This window comes from Pararge aegeria, chromosome 6 (genome assembly GCF_905163445.1).
Source record: "Pararge aegeria chromosome 6, ilParAegt1.1, whole genome shotgun sequence".
NCBI lineage: Eukaryota > Metazoa > Arthropoda > Insecta > Lepidoptera > Nymphalidae > Pararge > Pararge aegeria.
This window is the reverse complement of record NC_053185.1, coordinates 14,707,818-14,727,643: the sequence shown is the minus strand read 5'-3', so window position 1 is coordinate 14,727,643 and position 19,826 is coordinate 14,707,818. Positions and strand designations below refer to the sequence as shown.

At 36.2% G+C, this 19,826-nt stretch overlaps 1 protein-coding gene across 2 annotated transcripts in view; it reads left to right on the top strand.

Annotated features, from left to right (window-relative positions):
• LOC120624544 overlaps positions 1-19,193 on the top strand; it is a 32,225-nt gene extending 13,032 nt beyond the window's left edge. Inside the window, exons 5-8 of one of the 2 annotated variants that reach the window (XM_039891160.1) lie at positions 1,317-1,466; positions 7,603-7,683; positions 15,775-15,933; positions 18,785-19,193. In XM_039891160.1, the coding sequence (XP_039747094.1) occupies positions 1,317-1,466; positions 7,603-7,683; positions 15,775-15,933; positions 18,785-19,162 (768 nt within the window). In that variant the 3' untranslated portion in view covers positions 19,163-19,193. The remainder of the gene's footprint in view (positions 1-1,316; positions 1,467-7,602; positions 7,684-15,774; positions 15,934-18,784) is intronic. The other variant, XM_039891161.1, reaches the window with a different exon arrangement.
• Positions 19,194-19,826: the final 633 nt, after the last annotated feature.

The window sequence follows — 19,826 nt, the reverse complement described above, 5'->3', positions numbered from 1 at the left end:
TGGACATAAACAGTCGACTTACAAGAAATGGTCATAAATTAGTGTCATCTGCATATCGTCTGCTTAAGGTACAGGGATCATTTGTGGGATTGAGTATACGCTTTTATAATATGATTCCTAAGGTGATTTTGGACCTGCCAATGCACAAGTTTAAAGAATTTGTTAAAACACATTTATTAGAGCGAGGTTACTATACAATTGATGAATTTTTTAATGACAAGGTTGCTTGGAAGCATCCGGCTCCGCTTTCAGCTCTCACAAGATAGAAAAATGAATGTTAAAATACAAAATGTAAATTGTTGATGTTGGAAAAGAGCAACTGCTGAGTTTCTTGCCGGCTTCTTCTCGGTAGAATCTGCCTTCCGAACCGGTGGTAGAATCACTACAAACAGACAGACTTGACGTTTCAAAAGTGCTTATATTAGGCCTACTTGAAATAAATGAATTTTGAATTTGAATTAGATAAAGAACAAGGGCCGACTCTAAAGAGATTCCAGGAAATCTCGATCTTGCTTGAGACCTTAATATGACTTAGAGTTTCTTAACAATTTCAGAAAACCTCATCGATCCAAACCTCCGAGAATTTGAACCCTCTGAGTTTTATGTAAATTAAATGCTAACTTTGATTATATTTGTTGCTTATTGGTACAAACAATCTTGTGAAAAAAGATAGTTTATTTTTAATTATATAGACTAGTACTTGAACGCAATCAAAACCTATTTATTGTTACTATACTTACGTTTGTATGTTATCGCACCTTCATTTTAGACTGCACCGTCACAAACCACTTAAAAATATTGTTTTTATGCAAATAAATAGTTCCCTTATTTTGTTGTAGCACTACTACGAAATTGTTAATCACTTTAATTGTTTTATTTTAAAGCTAGTATTCAATATTTTGGGTTTGCTGATTAAAGTTTGCGAATAATAAGGCCGCCTTATGTATTCTACTCAAGTCTTTGTCTATTCGCCCTTTAATTTCCTAACTGTGTAGTTGTGTAAAAATGAAGAGTCTAAATAAATAATAAATAATCAGGCACTCACTTAAAATCATTTTAAAAACTGTTTGTTCATAACAATTTCTCAAACATGTTGTATAAAAACGAAACCTAACAACTATGCTGGAACACTGTACAAAGTTCAAATGTTCGTGCATACGTGTTCATATTTATATAATTAATAGAGAAGTCTTTGACAACTCATTTAGTTTGCTTATACCAAAGTAAACTTTCATAAACAAACCAACCGCAACGTACACAATGAACCCACCTTATATTGTACACGAGTGGAGTTTGAAACGTTTGTGATCTTTCAGGCGGATATAACGTATAAGGTACAAAAGTTACGGCTACAGTTCATACCAAAGAAACTGCAGAGGATGCATTATGGACAAGTATGCGCGATCCGATGTCACGATCAGAATCCTAAAATTTTTGCCAGCGGCGCTTGGGATAACACTTTAAGAGTAAGTTTTATATATTACCAGCGTTTTGCCGCTATTTCTTCCATGTACAATTTGTAATGCATAAAATTGCCCCATACACACTTACGACTCATATTCTACACCCAAAGAAAAAGATGGAACCCTCATCTCTTCTTACTGATATTATAAAAGTGAACGTGTGTTTTTTTGTTTGTCCTTTCTAAACGTACTATCTTAGCAACCAATCGATTTGATTTTTTGCTTAAAGTAAGTTGAAAAGTCGGAGAGTAACATAGGGAACTTTTGATCAAGGAAAAAATCGTAATATTAATTGCATATTCAAAAAATATGCCTGCTGAGTCAATAAGATTTTTTAAAAAAAAACTACAAGTTAGACCTTGACTGCAATCTTACCTGGTGGTCAGTGGCGTGCATAGAGGGTATGCACAGGGTATGCAGATGATATAAAATGAAGAAAATCTCCAAAACGAGTTATAAATACTTAAGCGTAGGCTAGTTATAACTATAAAAATGCCTATCCTTAAGTTTTTCATAACTCGTACTGGAGATTTTCTTCATTTTATATCATCTGCATGCCCTGTGAATACCCTCTATGCACGCCACTGCTGGTGGTAAGTGATGATGCAGTCTTATATGGGAGCGGGCTAACCTGTTAGGGATTATGGTAGTTATAACCCAAATCGGTTTCTACGCGACATCGCGCCGGAATACTCGCTTAGCGGCACGTCTTCGTCTGTAAGGTGGTAACTGGCCACGGCTAAAGCCTTAGAAATTATGAATTCCCAAATTGCCCCTGCCGGGAATCGAACCTGGACCTCCTACTTAATTCACGGCGCTCACCATTGCGCTATGAAGGTCGTCAGAACTATAAGAAGGAAAAACTTACAAAGATTGAGCCCCCTTCCTTATTTAAATTATCTTTCGAGAATATTCTCAGTGCGACTCGCACTTAACCTTTTTTTGTTTCCATTACTGTACCCCAACTCAGATTTATTTACATTCGCACCGTTTTTATATTAGCAACAGAATTCACGTAACGTAAAAAAATAATAGTAGTATATTATGATACCGTACCTTTGTTATCAATTCTACGAACCAAAATACAGCCTTTGTAATATTCAAACCTCAGGCAGAACAAGCCTATCCCATTTCAATTGTTATTACGAAGCCTGCGATGTTTTTAGACTATTTTCTATTTTATCCTTTATTGGTTTTAGTACTTTTGCACTGGTCAATTCAACTAACTCCGTGGTTTTTTAATTCGAGAATATTAGGCTGTTTTTTTTATTCCACTACAAGTTAGCCCTTGACTGCAATTTCACCTGGTGGTAAGTGATGATGCATACGATGGTAGCGGGCTAAACTGTTAGGGAGTATTGTAGTCATATCCTAATCGGTTTCTACGCGACATCGCGCTGGAACACTAAATCGCTTAGCGGCACGTCTTTGTTGATAATGTGGTAACTAGCCACGGCCAAAGCCTCCCACCAGATCAGGCAAGAGAAAAATCAGATATTATAAATTCCCAAACTGCCCCTGCCATGAATCGAACCTGGAACCTCGTACTTAAATTCACAGCGCTCAGCGTTGCGCCAGAGAGCTAGTCAAAATTGCGTATGCTTAGAACTACTAATATTAATTTTTATTATTTAATTAATTAATCAATTAATCTCGTTGATACAGAATTGACTGCTTATTAAAATATCTAATTTTTTTTTTTTCGATTCTGTTATTTTCTTGAAATTCTCAGATTCAAATATTGTTTTTATATTATAAAAGAGAAAGTATGTGGGTATGTTCCGTATAGGCTCCGAAACGACTGGACCGATTTCGATGAAACTTTCAGGGAATCTCCGAATTGACCTGTCGAGTAGTCCTGTAAAGTTTGGTGACGATCGGAGCACTCCTATTTTTGAACTGTCAAACTGTCAAATACAGCTTTTATTTACTATGACGATATTCTATTGTTGGGTGTACATGGGTGTAGATAATGATCTTCACCCGCTCGAGAAGAGAATAGAAGAGAATGAATAAGGAGAGAAATAAATGATTTAATATATTATGAGACTTAAATTAAAAAATTAATGATGTAAGTTTATTGTTTAAATAAAATAAAGCAAAATCTAGCCCGGCGAAGCGGGCTAGGTATGCTAGTATTGTACATAATTAATTTTTACATCAAATATTTTTAATTTTTGTACCTTATTTTATGTGTTTTTTATATGGGCCTAGTTGCCTTGAACAAATAAATAAATCAATAAATAAACGTTTGGAATAACTTTCATACTCAGGTAGTAACATATAATCTAATGAACTTAAGAAAATCTATGCTGTTGATCGCCCAGAGGCCAGATGTCTATGTGTCTATGTGTGTAGAAGCTCTACTTATCTTTATTATTTTTAGTACAATCACAGTCCTCGAAATAATATAATGGTAACTTGGCAAATTCTCATTTTTCGAAAGCTTTAAAATGTCTGGCAGATATTATAGTTACGTCTGTACATATTTAAACCTATCTTAATAAAGGGTTTTCATCTCGTTTTATGTAACGGAACTCCAAAAAACAATGTAACAATACCAGTCTCTTTGAAGCTGGTCTGTGGTCGACATTACTATTAAATTAAAAGTAGCTTTATTCCTGGAGCTCCATTTACATAACGTTGGTAACACGCCGACGTACGACGGCCGACTGGCGCAGTGGGCAGCGACCCTGCTTTCTGAGTCCAAGGCCGTGGGTTCGACTCCCACAACTGGAAAATGTTTGTGTGATGAGCATAAGTGTTTTTCAGTGTCTGGGTGTTTATATGTATTTTCTAAGTATTTATGTATATATAATTCATAAAAATATTCATCAGTCATCTTAGTAGCCATAACACAAGCTACGCTTACTTTGGGGCTAGGTGGCGACGTGTGTATTGTAATTTGTAGTAGTATATTATTATGATTATATTTATTTATAACAGATTTTTTGTTTATTTTTCTCACTTTTTATAACTGAAATGTATTTATCTAGTTAGTTTTAGTAAGGAAATCTGACAGTTTACAGTCATGTACAAATAAACAGAAGCCTCATCACTATCCCATTATCAGCCCACTATAGGTCACTGGTCTCCTCTCGGAATGAGAAGAGTTTAGGCCGCCTACCGTGCTGTCCCAGTGCGGATTGACAGAGCTCGCACGACGTTGAGAACGTTATTAAAAAATCAAACATGCAGGTTTGCTCACGATGTTTTCCTTCACCGTTGAAGCAAATATTTATTTATTTAAACTCTTTATTTGTACACCAATACACAGTTAGCAAAATAAATGACGAATAGAGAGAAACACAAAAACTGCAGTAGAATACGAAAGGCGGCCTTATGGCTTAAAAGCGATCACTGCCAGGCAACCTTAGGATTAGGACAACAAGAGCGAGAACAAATAAATGGTGTGAAATTATTATAAACCTACATTCAAATAACTCCATACAAATACATAAACAAAATATACACAAATAAAAACAACAAAATAAAATATATATAATATATATTTTGCTCAAATGAAAAACGCAAATAGCTCCGAAAAGTGTCCGAAAAGTGTGTGCCGGGGATCTAACTCGGTCTCCACAAAAGGAAATCCGAAGCCTTACCCACTAGGCCATCACCGCTTATTGCCAATTATTTACGAAGCGTATGTTATTTAAAAAAACTTGACATTTAAATAACATACCCTTAATATTTGGTAATAAGTTGAAAATTAACCATCTTTGAATGTATGTATGTATAAAATAATCTTCAAGCTATTGGAAAGAAGCAGGCGTTACTTAGGGGAAATCCATGATATATTATGAAAATTAAGCTTAATTTGCCATACTCCGCGAAAAGCAGGAGAATCTGAATGGTGTTATTTATAATTCTTCAATAAAAAAACGACTTAACTGGCTTGCTAGTGGATCACACATTTTTTTTTTTAAATACTAATAGTATATAGTCTTAAATTGATGGAGGCAAAACACCATTTCGTACGATACGAGCCTTATTTAAAAGATACAGTCAATTAAAATAAAATATTTTTTGGGTCATGCTATTTGCATTTGGTTATATTTAAATTATATGTACATTTAGTTATATGAGCTATACAAGAAGCAGGTATCTCGAAATCACTCTCTCTCACTCACACAATCAAAAGCAAAGCATTCTGTCGATATTATTTTTTTTTACTTAGCAGCTACTGTATAGGAACATACATTTATTTTCATATCATAGACAAAAACTTTATTTTCATTCAGGTGTATCCAGGAAAGCTAATGTATCGAGATAACAAAATTTACTAAGCTGTTAACTGCTAAAATAATGTATAAAACTAATTCAAATATACACACAAACAATCATATTATAAGGTTTAATAATTGACCGTTTTAATAAACGTAAAGTAACCTCAGTTATAACGAACATGAAGGTACTTGAAATTTATTCATAAGAATTATTCCAAGCAAGCACAGGTAATTTTTGCTGTGAGGCCTTGCTCACTTTACTAGACACGTAAGAGTTCGAGACACCCTACTCATACTTGTAAACGCTCCCTGAATAAAACATAGCGGACAACGACCGCTCAAAGCAACTCTGTCGAGATTAAAATATTTTGCTTAGCGGTTAACTGCTCAAATTATTTATTAAGCGTTCCTTTGCCATAGCGTCAACAAAGAATCGTACCTCAGTTGTACGTTTTTAAAACGGCGTTCCCACATACTTTTAATTTTTCCAACGGTTTATTGCATATTATAATTCTTTGTGTGCGAATGCTTATCTTTCTTTGACATGGCGTTCTGACATTCTCTGCAATATTCACTTTTTAGTGTGAATAAAACAATTTGAACGAAATATTAGGTTTCCACAATCGTGAGCTCTTTCATTTTAGTCGAGTGTTAAATAGATGATAATAAATAAATATACTACTACAATACACACTAGTCTAGTCCCAAAGTAAGCGTAGCTTGTGTTATAACTACTAAGACGACTGATAAATATTTCTATGAATAATGTCTATAAAATATACTTACAATATTATATACTCGTAGATATACACACAGGCACTGAAAAACATTTATGTTCATCACACAAACATTCTCCAGTTGTGGGCACAAACCCAATGGACTCTGAAACCAGGTCAATCGGTCGTCAATCTAATAGACGGAGGAAATGATTCATCATCAATAATCTATAGCATTATGAAATGGTTTGCTCGTAATCTCCACCCTGGCAGGATCGGTGATATCAGTAAATGGTAGTAGTTGCAGAAGACGCTCCTGACTGTTCTCCGTTATATTTACTTAGTTGCTACCCTACGTACCTACGGAAGGAGGAGAGATGGTGAAAACTGTAGTCTTATCTGACGTCACGCGGCAAAAATTATCAATACACGAAAGCGAGCCTAATGGCATGTTTTATAGAAACCTCCCGCACTCAGAATATGCAACACAATTACACGAATGCGCCGAGGTCATCAGCATCATCTTCTTTAACGCGCCCGATTCGATTATTCAAATTTTGTTCTTATAATATAGCGGCTCTTGTGTTTCTCGGCTTTTCTGTGGTTCCAGCCATACTTGTTGCAGAGAACGACTTACTTAAGGGATATTAGACTGGTGCCAATATTCTATAATTTAAAAACCTGGGCTCCAATTGTTATCTCGTACCAATGATTATTATTAAGACATAGCGTAACAGCGTAAAAGTCTAACTTCATTTTAAATGAGGCATCACATAATTAATGCTTCTTATGTAACATTATGAGATGAGAAGCGATGAAAGCCCAGTGGGTAGGACTTCGACTTCACACTCGGCCCAGTTTGAGCTCCAGAACGCACCTCTTAACTTTTCTAAGTTATATGCGTATAATCAATAACAATATCACTTGCGTCAACGGCGAAGAAAAACAACGTGAGGAAACCTGCATGTCGGAGAGTTCTCCAGAATGTTATCAACGTACAGACGTGTGTACAGTCCAAAGGGCCAAAGGGGTGGGCTAAGGCCTTAACCACTCCAGGCCTCTCATTGTGGGAGGAGTCCCTAGCCCTGTAGAGGACCAATAATGGGGAAATGATGATTATGATATTTTATGACAAATAAGCGTAGAATTGATGAAAAACTGATTCTCAAGGCCTAATTTTTTTTTCAGATCTGGGACTTGAGATGCAAGGTCGGGTGTGTTATGACTTTTGAAGGAGTGAATATCTGCAGTGACAGTATCGATTTAAATGTGAGTAGAATCTTTATATATTTTACTATCTCGTTCTCCGGTCGAGGAATGTCTTGGCCACGAAACAATCGCATCATCTTCACCGATCGCCGCTACCCGTGGTATAGTCGAGATAATATAGTGTCACTAGCTGTGTCCCGCGTGTAAAAACGAGGCCTGGAAAGCCTGTAATGTATCCTTGGGAATTTGATGTTTTTCGAGAACTCAAAATATTCATTCTTTATGCCTAAAATCAAGCTTTGAAGTAGTAGAGCTTTTTGTGACAGAGCTCGTCCGGGGAAGTATTATCGCCATGCTTATTTCTGCCGCTAAGCAGCATTGATGCAATGCTGCGGTCAGGTGTGATGGGTGTGGTTGCCTGTGTGATTACAGGCACATGAGTCTTAACACCTACGCTTCAAATTGATGGAAACAGGTAGGCGGTATATTACGAGACGTGCTCCTTGCATGCCCTGTGAAATGTTGCTCTGTTTATAGTCGATGGTTTTCCACCTATCATCAAATGGGCAACCTGCTCGGTCCGTCAATTATTACTTAAAAAAAAAAAGTTTTGACGCTTATTTAGTGCGTAAAGAAAAACCAACAAACAAACAAACAAATATTCGTATTTCGCTAGTTAGGATATATTTCTTTTACACGTTAGACGCTCTGACGCTTTGCAAATGTTCATTGGCTAAGACGATATAACAGGTAAGAGTCTTCGCGTTGCCGCAACCAATCAAGACGCGCCAGGAAGGACTCAATCTTCAACACCGCTTAAGACGCAAGTTTGACGCCGCAGTTTCGCTTTAATGTCAGCTACTTACAAGATAAATTAACTAATATTTTTTATTTCATTACTAAAGATTCAAAGAGTAATAATTGGACAAAAACCAAAATAATTACAAACTATCATTAATATTTACAGAAAATATAAGCCATCTATCTGTTCAATTATGACATGGTACCCAAAATGCTGTCGCTATTGCCCTTTGATTTGCTACACTTGTTGACCTGGACCGTTAGGCTAAATGAGCGCAAGCTCTTGAATCACCAGGCGTACATACCAACTATATTTTTACACGATATTAATCTTAATATATAAAAATCTCCTGTCACGATGTTTGTCCGCGATGGACTCCTAAACTACTTAACCGATTTTAAATTAAATTGGCACACCGTGAGCAGTCTGGTGCAACTGAAGAGATAGGATAGCTTAAATCTTTAATTATAGTCACAATTTTATTTTATTGCAAATTATTTGTCTATAATTAATTGACAGTCACATGTTATATATATATATATATATACTACTATACTCATTTAAGGCTTAGCGATACTGAATACTTTAAAAACAAAATCAAACGCAGACGAAGTCGCGGGCAACAGCTAGTAAAATATAAATCTAGTAACACAACGCGGGCCGCATCTAGTATTAACCAAAATTATTTGATTTGGAAATTTGACATTTGGCTAGTTTTCATTTTCACAGAACCTATTTTGTGAGAATGTACAAGGAATATTACAAAACATAAAATACCTAAAGATATAATAAACTTTAGGAGGCTCTCATTATTTCTCCAAGTTTGATCTTCAACGAGAGCGAAAGTGGAGTACATTCCCATAAATAAGGATAATAGGTAATATTTGCATATCAAAAATTCGCGGAGAAAAATTGTATAATGTGTTCGGAGTACCGTTATTTGTGATTCGCTGCCGGGAGCTAAGCAATTTAGGTTATAGGTACTTCCACTCTTCGCAATCTGATGTTATCGCATCAACGACCAGTCTTATTATATCTAAAATATGAAAGACTGACGGAAAACTTCAGGATGACTTTTTAAAATAAAGATATTACATTGTATAGTAAGTCTTTATTAACAATCTTAAAATTTGATAGCAATTCTACAGTTGGTGGATAAAACATAAAACTAACATCATAGAAATATACGATGTTGCTATTTTTTTAACTTAAGATGCTATTTTTTAACTCTTGTCTGCAATCACACCTGTTGTTAAATGATGAATGATGATGCAGTCTAAGATGAATGAATGAATGAATGAAAGTATGAATGAATGAATGAATACACTTTTATTGTACACCACATAAACAACGAATTATAAGTAAAAATTTAACAAAAATTATACAATTTGGCGGCCTTATCGCTACATAGCGATCTCTTCCAGGCAACCAAAGGCGTTAAAACAGCTCAAGAAGAGAGGTAGGTGGTGCATTTAAATAAACATGCATAAACCTATATATACAAATAAAATATCTACATATAACAAACTTACAATAAAATATATAGAGTGATAATAATTAATATATACCTATATAATTAATATCAATAATAAATAAATATATACAATATTGTCAAACCACAAATAAAACAGAAGGGAATAGGCAAAGATGGTAGCAGGCTAACCTGTTACCACTATGGAAGTTATATAAAACCCATACGCCAGACAATATACGAGTAGGACAAAATTCACAACATAAATTCTAATTGGTCCCGCTGGGGATCGAATCCTGGAGGCGTGGAAATCCAAATTCAAATTGATTTATTTCAAGTAGGCCTACTTTATAAGCACTTTTGAACATCCTAATTATAGCTGCTCTAAAGTGGGCTGACATGCTTTTTCTGTTAATGTCACGTGTTAGTGATAGTAACCGGGGAGCGAGCGTTTTAACGTGCCGTTCGAGGCACTGGACTCTTTCCATTTCCTAATTTATGTACACAACGCCAGCAAGAAACAGTGGTTAACTGATAAAATTACTAACGTATGACGAGGCGAAAGTTCTCTTCCTGATTCTGAAGTTAGCACACACACAAATACACACAATCTCACACACACACACACTTACACACACACACCCGTACACTCTCAGACACACCCACTCACATACTTGCATGCTTGCATGATTGATTTTGTAAATTTTAAAATTTACTAAAGTGGTTACGTCATGTTATTAGTTATAAAGTTTGTACCGGGAGGTGAAGAATGAGACCTCCAAATACAGGTTGTTTCAAACTTAAATGGAGGTCTTAGGCTTTTGTTTTAAAATAAAATAGAGGTAACTAATAAATTATTTTTTATTTTCATTTTTCAATTTTCTAACTTTTTATACGATTTCAACACAAATATCCAATAACCCCGTTCTGCCAATCAAACCTGGGACCCCCTGAAACGTTATTGAACCTAATAGCCACTAGACAGTGAATATAAGATTAAAACACTAAAACAAATTTCAAATCTACCACAAAAGTATTCGCTCAAGTTGTTATTAATAAAAAGGTTGAGATATATTTTATTGTCTGAGCAGACAATAAAATAGTATCATAAATTATTACGCACCTCGCACACTAAGCCTAGAGACAGACTAAATTGGAAAAGTAAAAAAAAGAAAGTGTAGCACGAAAGACTTAATAAAACAAGTTGGTATAAGAGCGGGTGCTCATTTAAATGTTAGGTTTACAAGCTCGAAAATGACAATATCCATGCTTTCTTCTTGACACGCTCTTTTTTTTTAATTGTGAATACACGTTCATATTCGTGTACACGTATGTATATTAATTGTATGTATAAATATAAGTAAAATACATATTTTTTACATGTTTATAAAGCTTTTGGAGAAAAACGAGTTAGGGTGTGGATCCTAGCTCGTTTTTCTCGCACGTCCGAAGGTTGACTGGTATAAAATGCATTAAGTTTCGTAAACCGTTTTTTTGTTTGTGCAATAAAGTGAATAAATAAATAAATATGACAGTCTCATCTCAATTTTCAAATCGATTTCTATTCCACCTTCCTTTTCTTTTTAGCAATATGCTTATTTCGCCTCGCAGTTTCAACTGTGATTTTTTAATTACAATTACGGGTTCAACGCGGGGAACATCGCGGGGCGCAGTTAGTGAAAATCCAATAACGAGGAGATTTGAAATTTAGCTCGTTTGAATTTTTTAGAACCTATTTATTAAGAATATATTTCGGAGAGTGTGCTCAAGAACTATTTGATCTGGTTCCCCCCTCGCCTTTCTACCATCGAACCGCGAGGCACCGGAAGGATCTGCATCCTACTGCACCTACGTGGTCGATATACCGCGGACGCGTACGAAGCGCTACGCATCTTCGTTTCAAATTCGCACCGCTAGGATATGGAATGCTCTTCCAGCTTCCATTTTCCCCAGTTCTTACAACATTAGTACCTTCAAATCAAAAGTGAATAGGCATCTTCTAGGCAAGCGCGCTCCACCTTAGGCTGCATCATCGCTTACCATCAGGTGTAATTGCAGTCAAGCGCTCGTCTATAAATATAAAAAAAAAAAAAAAAAAAAAAAAAAAAGAAAAAAGAATATATAAGAAATATTACAGAATATAAAAAAGCGGTTATACTACTAGTATACGCTAGTGACGCAGTCATAGCCTAGCCTATATGGTTGTGATTGTTGGAAATTGAAACCGCACTTTCGGTGGGCCAAGTTCTAATCCCGCACCTCTAACTTTTCTAAATTATGTGAGTTTAAAGCTATTAAAATATCACTTGCTTCAAGGTGAAGGAAAACATCGTGAGGAAACCTGCATGCCTGAGAGTTTTCTATATTATGCTCAAAAGCGTGTGGAGTTCACCAATCTGCACTGGGCCAGCGTGGTGGACTTCAGCTTTACCCTTCGCATTGTGCGAGGAGCCCGTGCCACGTAGTGGGATATGATAATGGGATACGATAATGCTGACTTTAATTCCTTGAGCTTTTTTGTTCAAGACTCCATAATAGGTTAGTTTTATCGCTCGTCGTGAGAATGTCTCTCCGGCTACTAGTCGACAGTGCGAAATTACTCTAACGACAATAACGCTGATTGTCATCTACTTGTCTAGTTTTCTACGATCTATGGTTGCTTGCTATAGGAAACGTGTAGCAAAAACCAGAGAGGTTTTTCTTCACTCAGATGTATTCAGTAACTTTATCTACGGCACATTTCGAGTTAATTTCGCAAGTAGAAGAAGTTTTATTCAGGCGTGTTTGTTTTTTCTTATTGTTTCTTAGATCACGATTACACAGTCAAAATTATGGTTAAAACAAAAATATTTAATTTCTTATTTTCAAATAGAGCAACATCGCAAACAAAAATCAAATATGGTTAAGTCACAATCTTAATCCGTAAATTTATCTTTTTAAGTGACCAAAGACACCACGAGCTGTCTGCGCGCCGTATTTAATTAAGTATATATTTAAGTCATGATGTCAATTTGAATTTCTCTTTCGGGAGTTTGAGTTAGTTGAAAGCCCCGAAAGTAACAAAGGCTTCTTTTTATTCAGAAATATAGGAAAGCAAACGTTTCCCACGGGGGAAAAACCGTAATAAACGCGGACGAAGACAGCGGGCAACAGCTAGTTTGCTATAATTTTCGTTTTTAATCACCGTTACTTCAAGCAAAGCTTTCATGAGTTCCTAATGATAAAGCTGTTTTCGTGTATTTAACATGTTACAGGGATTTTGCAAGATTAATCGAAAAATACGCCGAGTTTTACTTGTAACATGAGAGCCAGTGATAAATGAACGCTCTTATGGAATTAGGCCTGCGGTATTCACCTCGTGTATTTAATTTATAGGTAGCCAATTCACCGTTTTAAACATGATTAATGTTACAAGGATCTGGGGTCTCCTCGGCGAGCTTTAGAGCTATAACTTTGGTTAGATATGCTTGTTATGGATCGAGGTAGCAAGCGAAGCATGGTAAGATGTTCTACGAAGTTAAAGGAACTATTTGCAAAATAAACTTGAGAATATTACCGTTTTCTTATAACTTTCGATTTCATATATTGTTGTTTTATATTAATATTAATTGACAGACCAAAATTGCCCATGGTATGTGGAAAACCAGGGCCTATAAACAAAGCAAAATTTCGCGGGGCATGCAAGAAACGCGTCCTGTAACGGGCCGCCATGTGTCCATCAACCTTAAACGTAAGTGTTAAGACTTACTTACCGGAACAGAGCATCGCAAAAACGCTGCTTTGCGGAAGAAATAAGTTGTTCTTCCCCGGACGAGCTCTGTCACAAAAAGCACTGCCACTACTATAATTATGAAATTGATTCTAACGCGCACTATCTACTGTTTTCAGTTCACAAGTATATTGGTCTAACAACATTTTTTCTATATCGGCCGTCTACCAAACATTTTTGTTTCCATTTTCTAACACTAGCAAATAGAAATAAAAAAGTTTTAACGCATTCAAAAAGAATATGATATTCTTTTGTGTAGAAATTGTATATTCGAAAAGATTCAAACTCGTATAATACGAGTCAGAGAGTACTAAGCCACCTGTGGTTAAAGCTCGCCAACCCACATTGGGGCAGCTTGCTGAGCTAATCTTCGAAACCTTAACTATAAGATACCTGGCCTGCACCCATACTAACGTACCTACTAATGTTTTTTTTTTAATTTTACTTAATTAAAAATACGGACATCTATTTTATAATATTTGTAAAATACATTTCACAAAATATAAGAGGCACAAAAATTTCCAATCGGGTAACAAAGCATTTTCGCCCGACGAATCTCTTAACAGGGGTTGGCCGTAAGCTCAACTACTGGTTCTATACTTAGAAGCTCTTGAGATGTTTATAGAACTAAGACTCCGAGGTACTTTTAATTAAAAACAACCGCCTTTGTCACGAACTTGGTTTCATCTACAGTTTTGTTGCGCTCGTTATCAACTTTGACGTTCTCTCATAGTTTGTTCGGAGCCTTTGAGGTACGTTATTTATTATACTTTTCATTAGTGTGCGCCTGTGAAAAAGTTAGCCGTCTCCCATGAGATAATTTTTGTTAGCGTTTACCTCCATTTCTATCTTCAAAACATCAGGGATCGTTTTATGAAATTTAATCTTGTGAGCTAACTAATAAGCGGTGATAGTACAGTGGGTAAGTTTTCTGTTTCCGTTTCGGGGGCACCGAGTTCGATCCCTGACCCGTAACTTTTCTGATTTGTGTCGTTTTAATTTAACAATTTACCATCACTTTCTTCAACGGTGTAGGAAAGACTGAGAGATCGCCATCATGCTCTAAAGAGTGTCTGAATTTACACTTGGTCTACGTGGTGGACTAAGTCCTAAACTATTCTAATGCCCTATATTTGGTCAGTAATAGGCAATTGATGATGATGATGAGCTAACTAGACATGTGATATTTCGCGGCACTTGTTACAAATGGTAAATGGACTGTATGTTTGTGTATATATGAGAATTTGTTCGATCTTAGCTTATTAACTGGTGTGTAATTATACTGCACCAATCTTGTATTCACTTCACCCTAAATGGGTTGCTTGACGCTTAGTAGTCTTGACACAGCACTTTGCACTGTATTTGATTCTTGCAAGGGATCTGTCTTTCACAACACCGAAAGTAATGTGGAAAGTCGTATGGGAAAGCACGGCTATCCACTGACGATAAACGGTTGCAATATAACGTGAAAACGTTTCACATGGAAATATCCACGGCCAGCAATACCTGTGAGGAGTTATCTCCTTATTTAAATATTCACATACTTTACTGTCTATGAAAGTGTAATAATATACTTACATACTGATTTTATTAATGCAAAAGTGCGTTTGTTTGTTTGTTACCTATGTTCGGCTCAACCTTTGAACCGATGTTGATAATATTTGGCATACATTCAGCTTGTGATCTCGAGATGGACATACAATATAGAGAAAAACATTATCCCGGAAGAGATGCTGGTAAAAGATGCCTTTAAAAATTAGTATTAGTTTAACTGGCTTGATCGCTTAACTTATTCTGGTAAAATTTTACATAGAAACAGTATGCTTCATAAGGACGGCATAAAGAAATATACATTATATCCCGGGAAAATAACTGGTAGTTGCGTAATTCTTATAAACCCAAAATAAACGCGGATGAATTCGCTAGCAATTTGCTAAAATTTATTGAATGCTTGGTACATCGTTGTTTGTTATTTGAATTATTTTAAGGGTAACCTGAAATATTTATTATAATAAAAAAGCGGTTGCAACCTCAAGTGAAAATCAAATACTAAGAACGGACAAAAAATTTAGGTCAAAAGGAAAAATAACGATTAATATCTTTTTTTAGAGAGATAACTGCATTGTCGGTAGTTGGCAGCCGACAGAAGCCCTCACTATATGGAATTTAGTTGCCAAGAAAAAGTTGCACACCGTCAGAGTGCAGAACAGACGGCCCGACGTCGATGGCGAATATATTTACGCTTGTCGATACTGGAGATCTAAAGAGGTCAGTGAAAAAAGTATAACTTAACCTTTCTTCTTGAACAAGTTTAGACGCTAATTCAAATAGATCGTTTCTAAACTAATCTTCCGGACTTCGTAACATCCTCGGAGACCCTTAGTACAATCCCCGACAGATCAGAGAAAATTCAGAAATTTATAATTTCTTAATTTTCTCTGCTTTTGTCTGTTGGTAGGCTTCGGCAAAGGCTAGTTACCGCCCTACCAACAAAGACGTGCTGCTAAACGATTTAGCCTCGGGTACGCATCGCCTAGTCGTGTAGGAATCGATTAGGGATTCGGATTTAATTTCATAAAATACCATTAAAAGGTAAGTCCGTTATCTATCCTGTTAGTCTGCATCATCACTTACCAGCTGGTGAGATTACAATCAAAAGCCAACTTGTAGTAGAATAAAGAAAATAAAAAAGTAACAAAACAAAACGTAAAAATACACACGTACGTACACAAATCAACACCAAATTATATGTGGCAATTAATAAATTGCCTTTAAAAGCTAATTTTGATTTATATTAACTATACCGAGAAAAGATCAGATAACATCTGATCAGTAATTTAAATACAAATATTAAAAACACACGGGAAATTTATCTTCTTACTAATATAGCGACGTGTGGTGAATTTGTATTAACAATTTAGTTAACCTGCCAAATTCATAGTTATACATATAATACGCCCCCCCCCCCTACAGGGCCTCTTTAGCCACAAATGAGAAAGATTGAAGATTTAGTCCACCACGCTGTCTCAGTGCAGATTGATGGACTCCACACGCCTTTGAGAACATTATGGAGAACTCTCAGGCATGAACACTCAAGATTTCCACACGGTGTTTTCCTTCACCGTTAAAGCAAATTATATTAATATTTCTTAAAACGCAAATAACTTAGAAAAGTTAATAGTGCGGGCTGGGATTTGAACTCTGCCCCCTGAAAGTTAAGTCGAAGTCCTAACAACTAAACTATCACCTCTCCCGTTCCCACCACATTTTTCTTTACTTAAGGTAAGTTATCCGGATTCGATTTCGTTCTCGAAAATGTTATTAACATAACATACAGTTGCAGGCAAATGACCATGGCATTCCATTTACCTCAGGTAAAGCAATTAACATTTTGACCTCTTAAGCGTAGCCAAGTTGGATCGAAACATCAAAATAATATTCTAACATGACCGCAGCCGACCTTGCAAAGCAAAACATCGGTACCTGCTTACGAAACGTACTTTAGAACCCTCCAAGAATTAAAGGAAAACAACCTCTCTAAAACCTTTGAAACCTCTGAAAATGATACTAATAATACAACAGTTTATTCAGTGTTTTCAAAGCAAACATTAGAACAAAGTACCTACGTGATAATGTTATTGTAAAACTGGCTGCCTCCAGCAATTCTTTAGGTAAATACACTGATAAGTATGGATAAGGTAGGGTCAAGCCCATTTAAGACCCAACTCATTATATTTAAGTATAAGCACAAATTTTCTACCAACGCATTCAATAATATTAAACGGTTACATCGTTTTTAAGCACCAAACACACAGGATCGTGGCGATAACGGACTCTGGAACGTAGGTAAAATTAAGAATAATATTCATCATCATCATCATCATATCGACCCATTACCGGCACGGATCATCTCCGTACATTGATAAGAGCATAGTCTACTACGCTGGCCCAATGCAGATTAGTTTACTGCAGACGCCTTTGCATGAGAGCCTTTGAGAGCATTATGGAGCCGTCTGAGGCATGCAGGTTTCCTCAAGAAGTTCTCCTTGGACGTTGAAACAAGTGATATATTTATTAAAAAAGTTACAGGTGTGTGCCAGGGACTCAAACAGCCCCCTTGTAAGTGAGACCGAAGTCCTATACACTGGGCTATCACCGTTTCTGTTCTAGAATTATATCAGTTGATCTCAATGACAAGTGAGCCAAGCTTTTCGACAGATAACTAATAAAAGCTGTTATATGAAATCAAGACACAATTCACGCTCCGTTCGATTGCGCTTTTCACGTTGTAAATCGCTGCTTTTGTATACGCTGCTCTGGAAAACCTTATAGGATGTTTCACTCAAAATATACGAAACTGCTTCGTTAGTTTATCGCATATTCGATTACGGATCGAAAGGGCATGGATTCGAATATTTAATTGCCAAATATTGACTATTTCTGTCTAAAAAATCAAAGTACCCAAGGAGTTAGGAAGTTGGTAGTATCTACCCTCATGCCTCGGAGTCTATATTAAGCCGGGCTCGTTTAATATTACTAATATGATTATTTATGGTTTAATCCCACAGACCCGTGATGGAGCAGCATGGTGGATAAATGCTTTTATATCCTCTCTTCAATGGATAAAAGTGATGTAATGTTTAGACGGTTGACCCTTTTTCCGCGCAGGTCATAAAAATCTGTTTCAATTTAACACATGTATTATTCTGCTAAATAAATATATTAATACAATACACACAGCGCCATCCAGCCCCAAAGTAAACGTAGCTTGTGTAATGGGAACTGAGATGACTAATGAATATTTATGAATAATAAACATAAATACCTGTTATATACGGATACTGAAAAACATTCATGTTCATCACACAAACATTTCCCAGTGGTTGGATTCGAACCCACAGCTTTGGGCTCAGAAAGCATGGTCAATGCCCACTGCGCCAATCGGCCGTCAGAAATTAGTACAAAAAAATATAATTGAAAATAATTCATTGTTACAAAATTTAGATAATCATAATATACTAATACGATCTGTTTTGAAAACATCACCATCTTTACCAATCTTTATAAAAGAGACCTTGAATTTGGAACAAAAATAAGTAGCTTTTTAATTATTTTCCAGTACAATCGTAAAGGGAAGTATGGCATCATCGGCGGCAGCGGCACCAACTGTGTCGAAATCATCAACCTCCATAACCGATACGTCTCCTGTTCCTATCCAGCACCTGGAACAGTTCTGGCTATCACCAGCCATAATGAAAAAATCGCTTTCGGTGGAACCGCACCAGTTTTGAACATCGTTAGTTTCCACGATCCCAAACACGAGAAACACAACGTGGAATCTGAACCGGAGTATGATTACACGATCAGAGATCCAAATTGGTTTGATGAAAAAAGTAACTCCGATATGAAACAGACTTCGCAGGTTAAAACTACGATCAGCAATGTGACATCTTCTCTAACCCGCGATGCTACATCTGATATCAGTCAACCCATATAACTTTTCCCTAGCAAGGGCTATAACATAATAAAGTTGCACTGCAATAAATTGCAATAAAATTGCTTTTTAGTTATCAATGAAGGTCTTCACCCTCGTCAATTACAAATAGAAACGGAACATTGTTGTTGTCAGCTGTATCTGATTACGCCTCTTTAAGTCGACAACGTTTCTATAGAATCTATAATAAGCAACCCAATGAGATATTATTTTCCAGGAAAAGGGCAGTCATATCGACTGGCGATCGTTTTGTTCAATTTTAAATATAACGCCTTTAATATGGCGTTCTGTGCTGTGTACTTCACTATTTTTAAAAGCCATTATTATTGAAATTTCCCCTACCTACTTATTTGCAGTCGAAAGATATATGGAACTTATATACTCCATTCTCTCATATCAGTGTCAGGGATATCTGGACCTACAGGAACCCCGAAGCCACACCGCGAATATACCACTACTGAACAGAACATAAACAAGTTATGTTCAATGTTGTAAAAGGGTTTCGGAAAAATCTGATAGTGTCTGAATGGCATTGATAAACTCAAATCGTACTGAAGCATATTTTTTTCGTTCCCTTACTAAAAACTAACGGCCCTGACTCAGACAAGACCGGGTGGAAAATATAGGGTACACACTTAGAGATCTTTCTTCGGAAAAACATTAAACA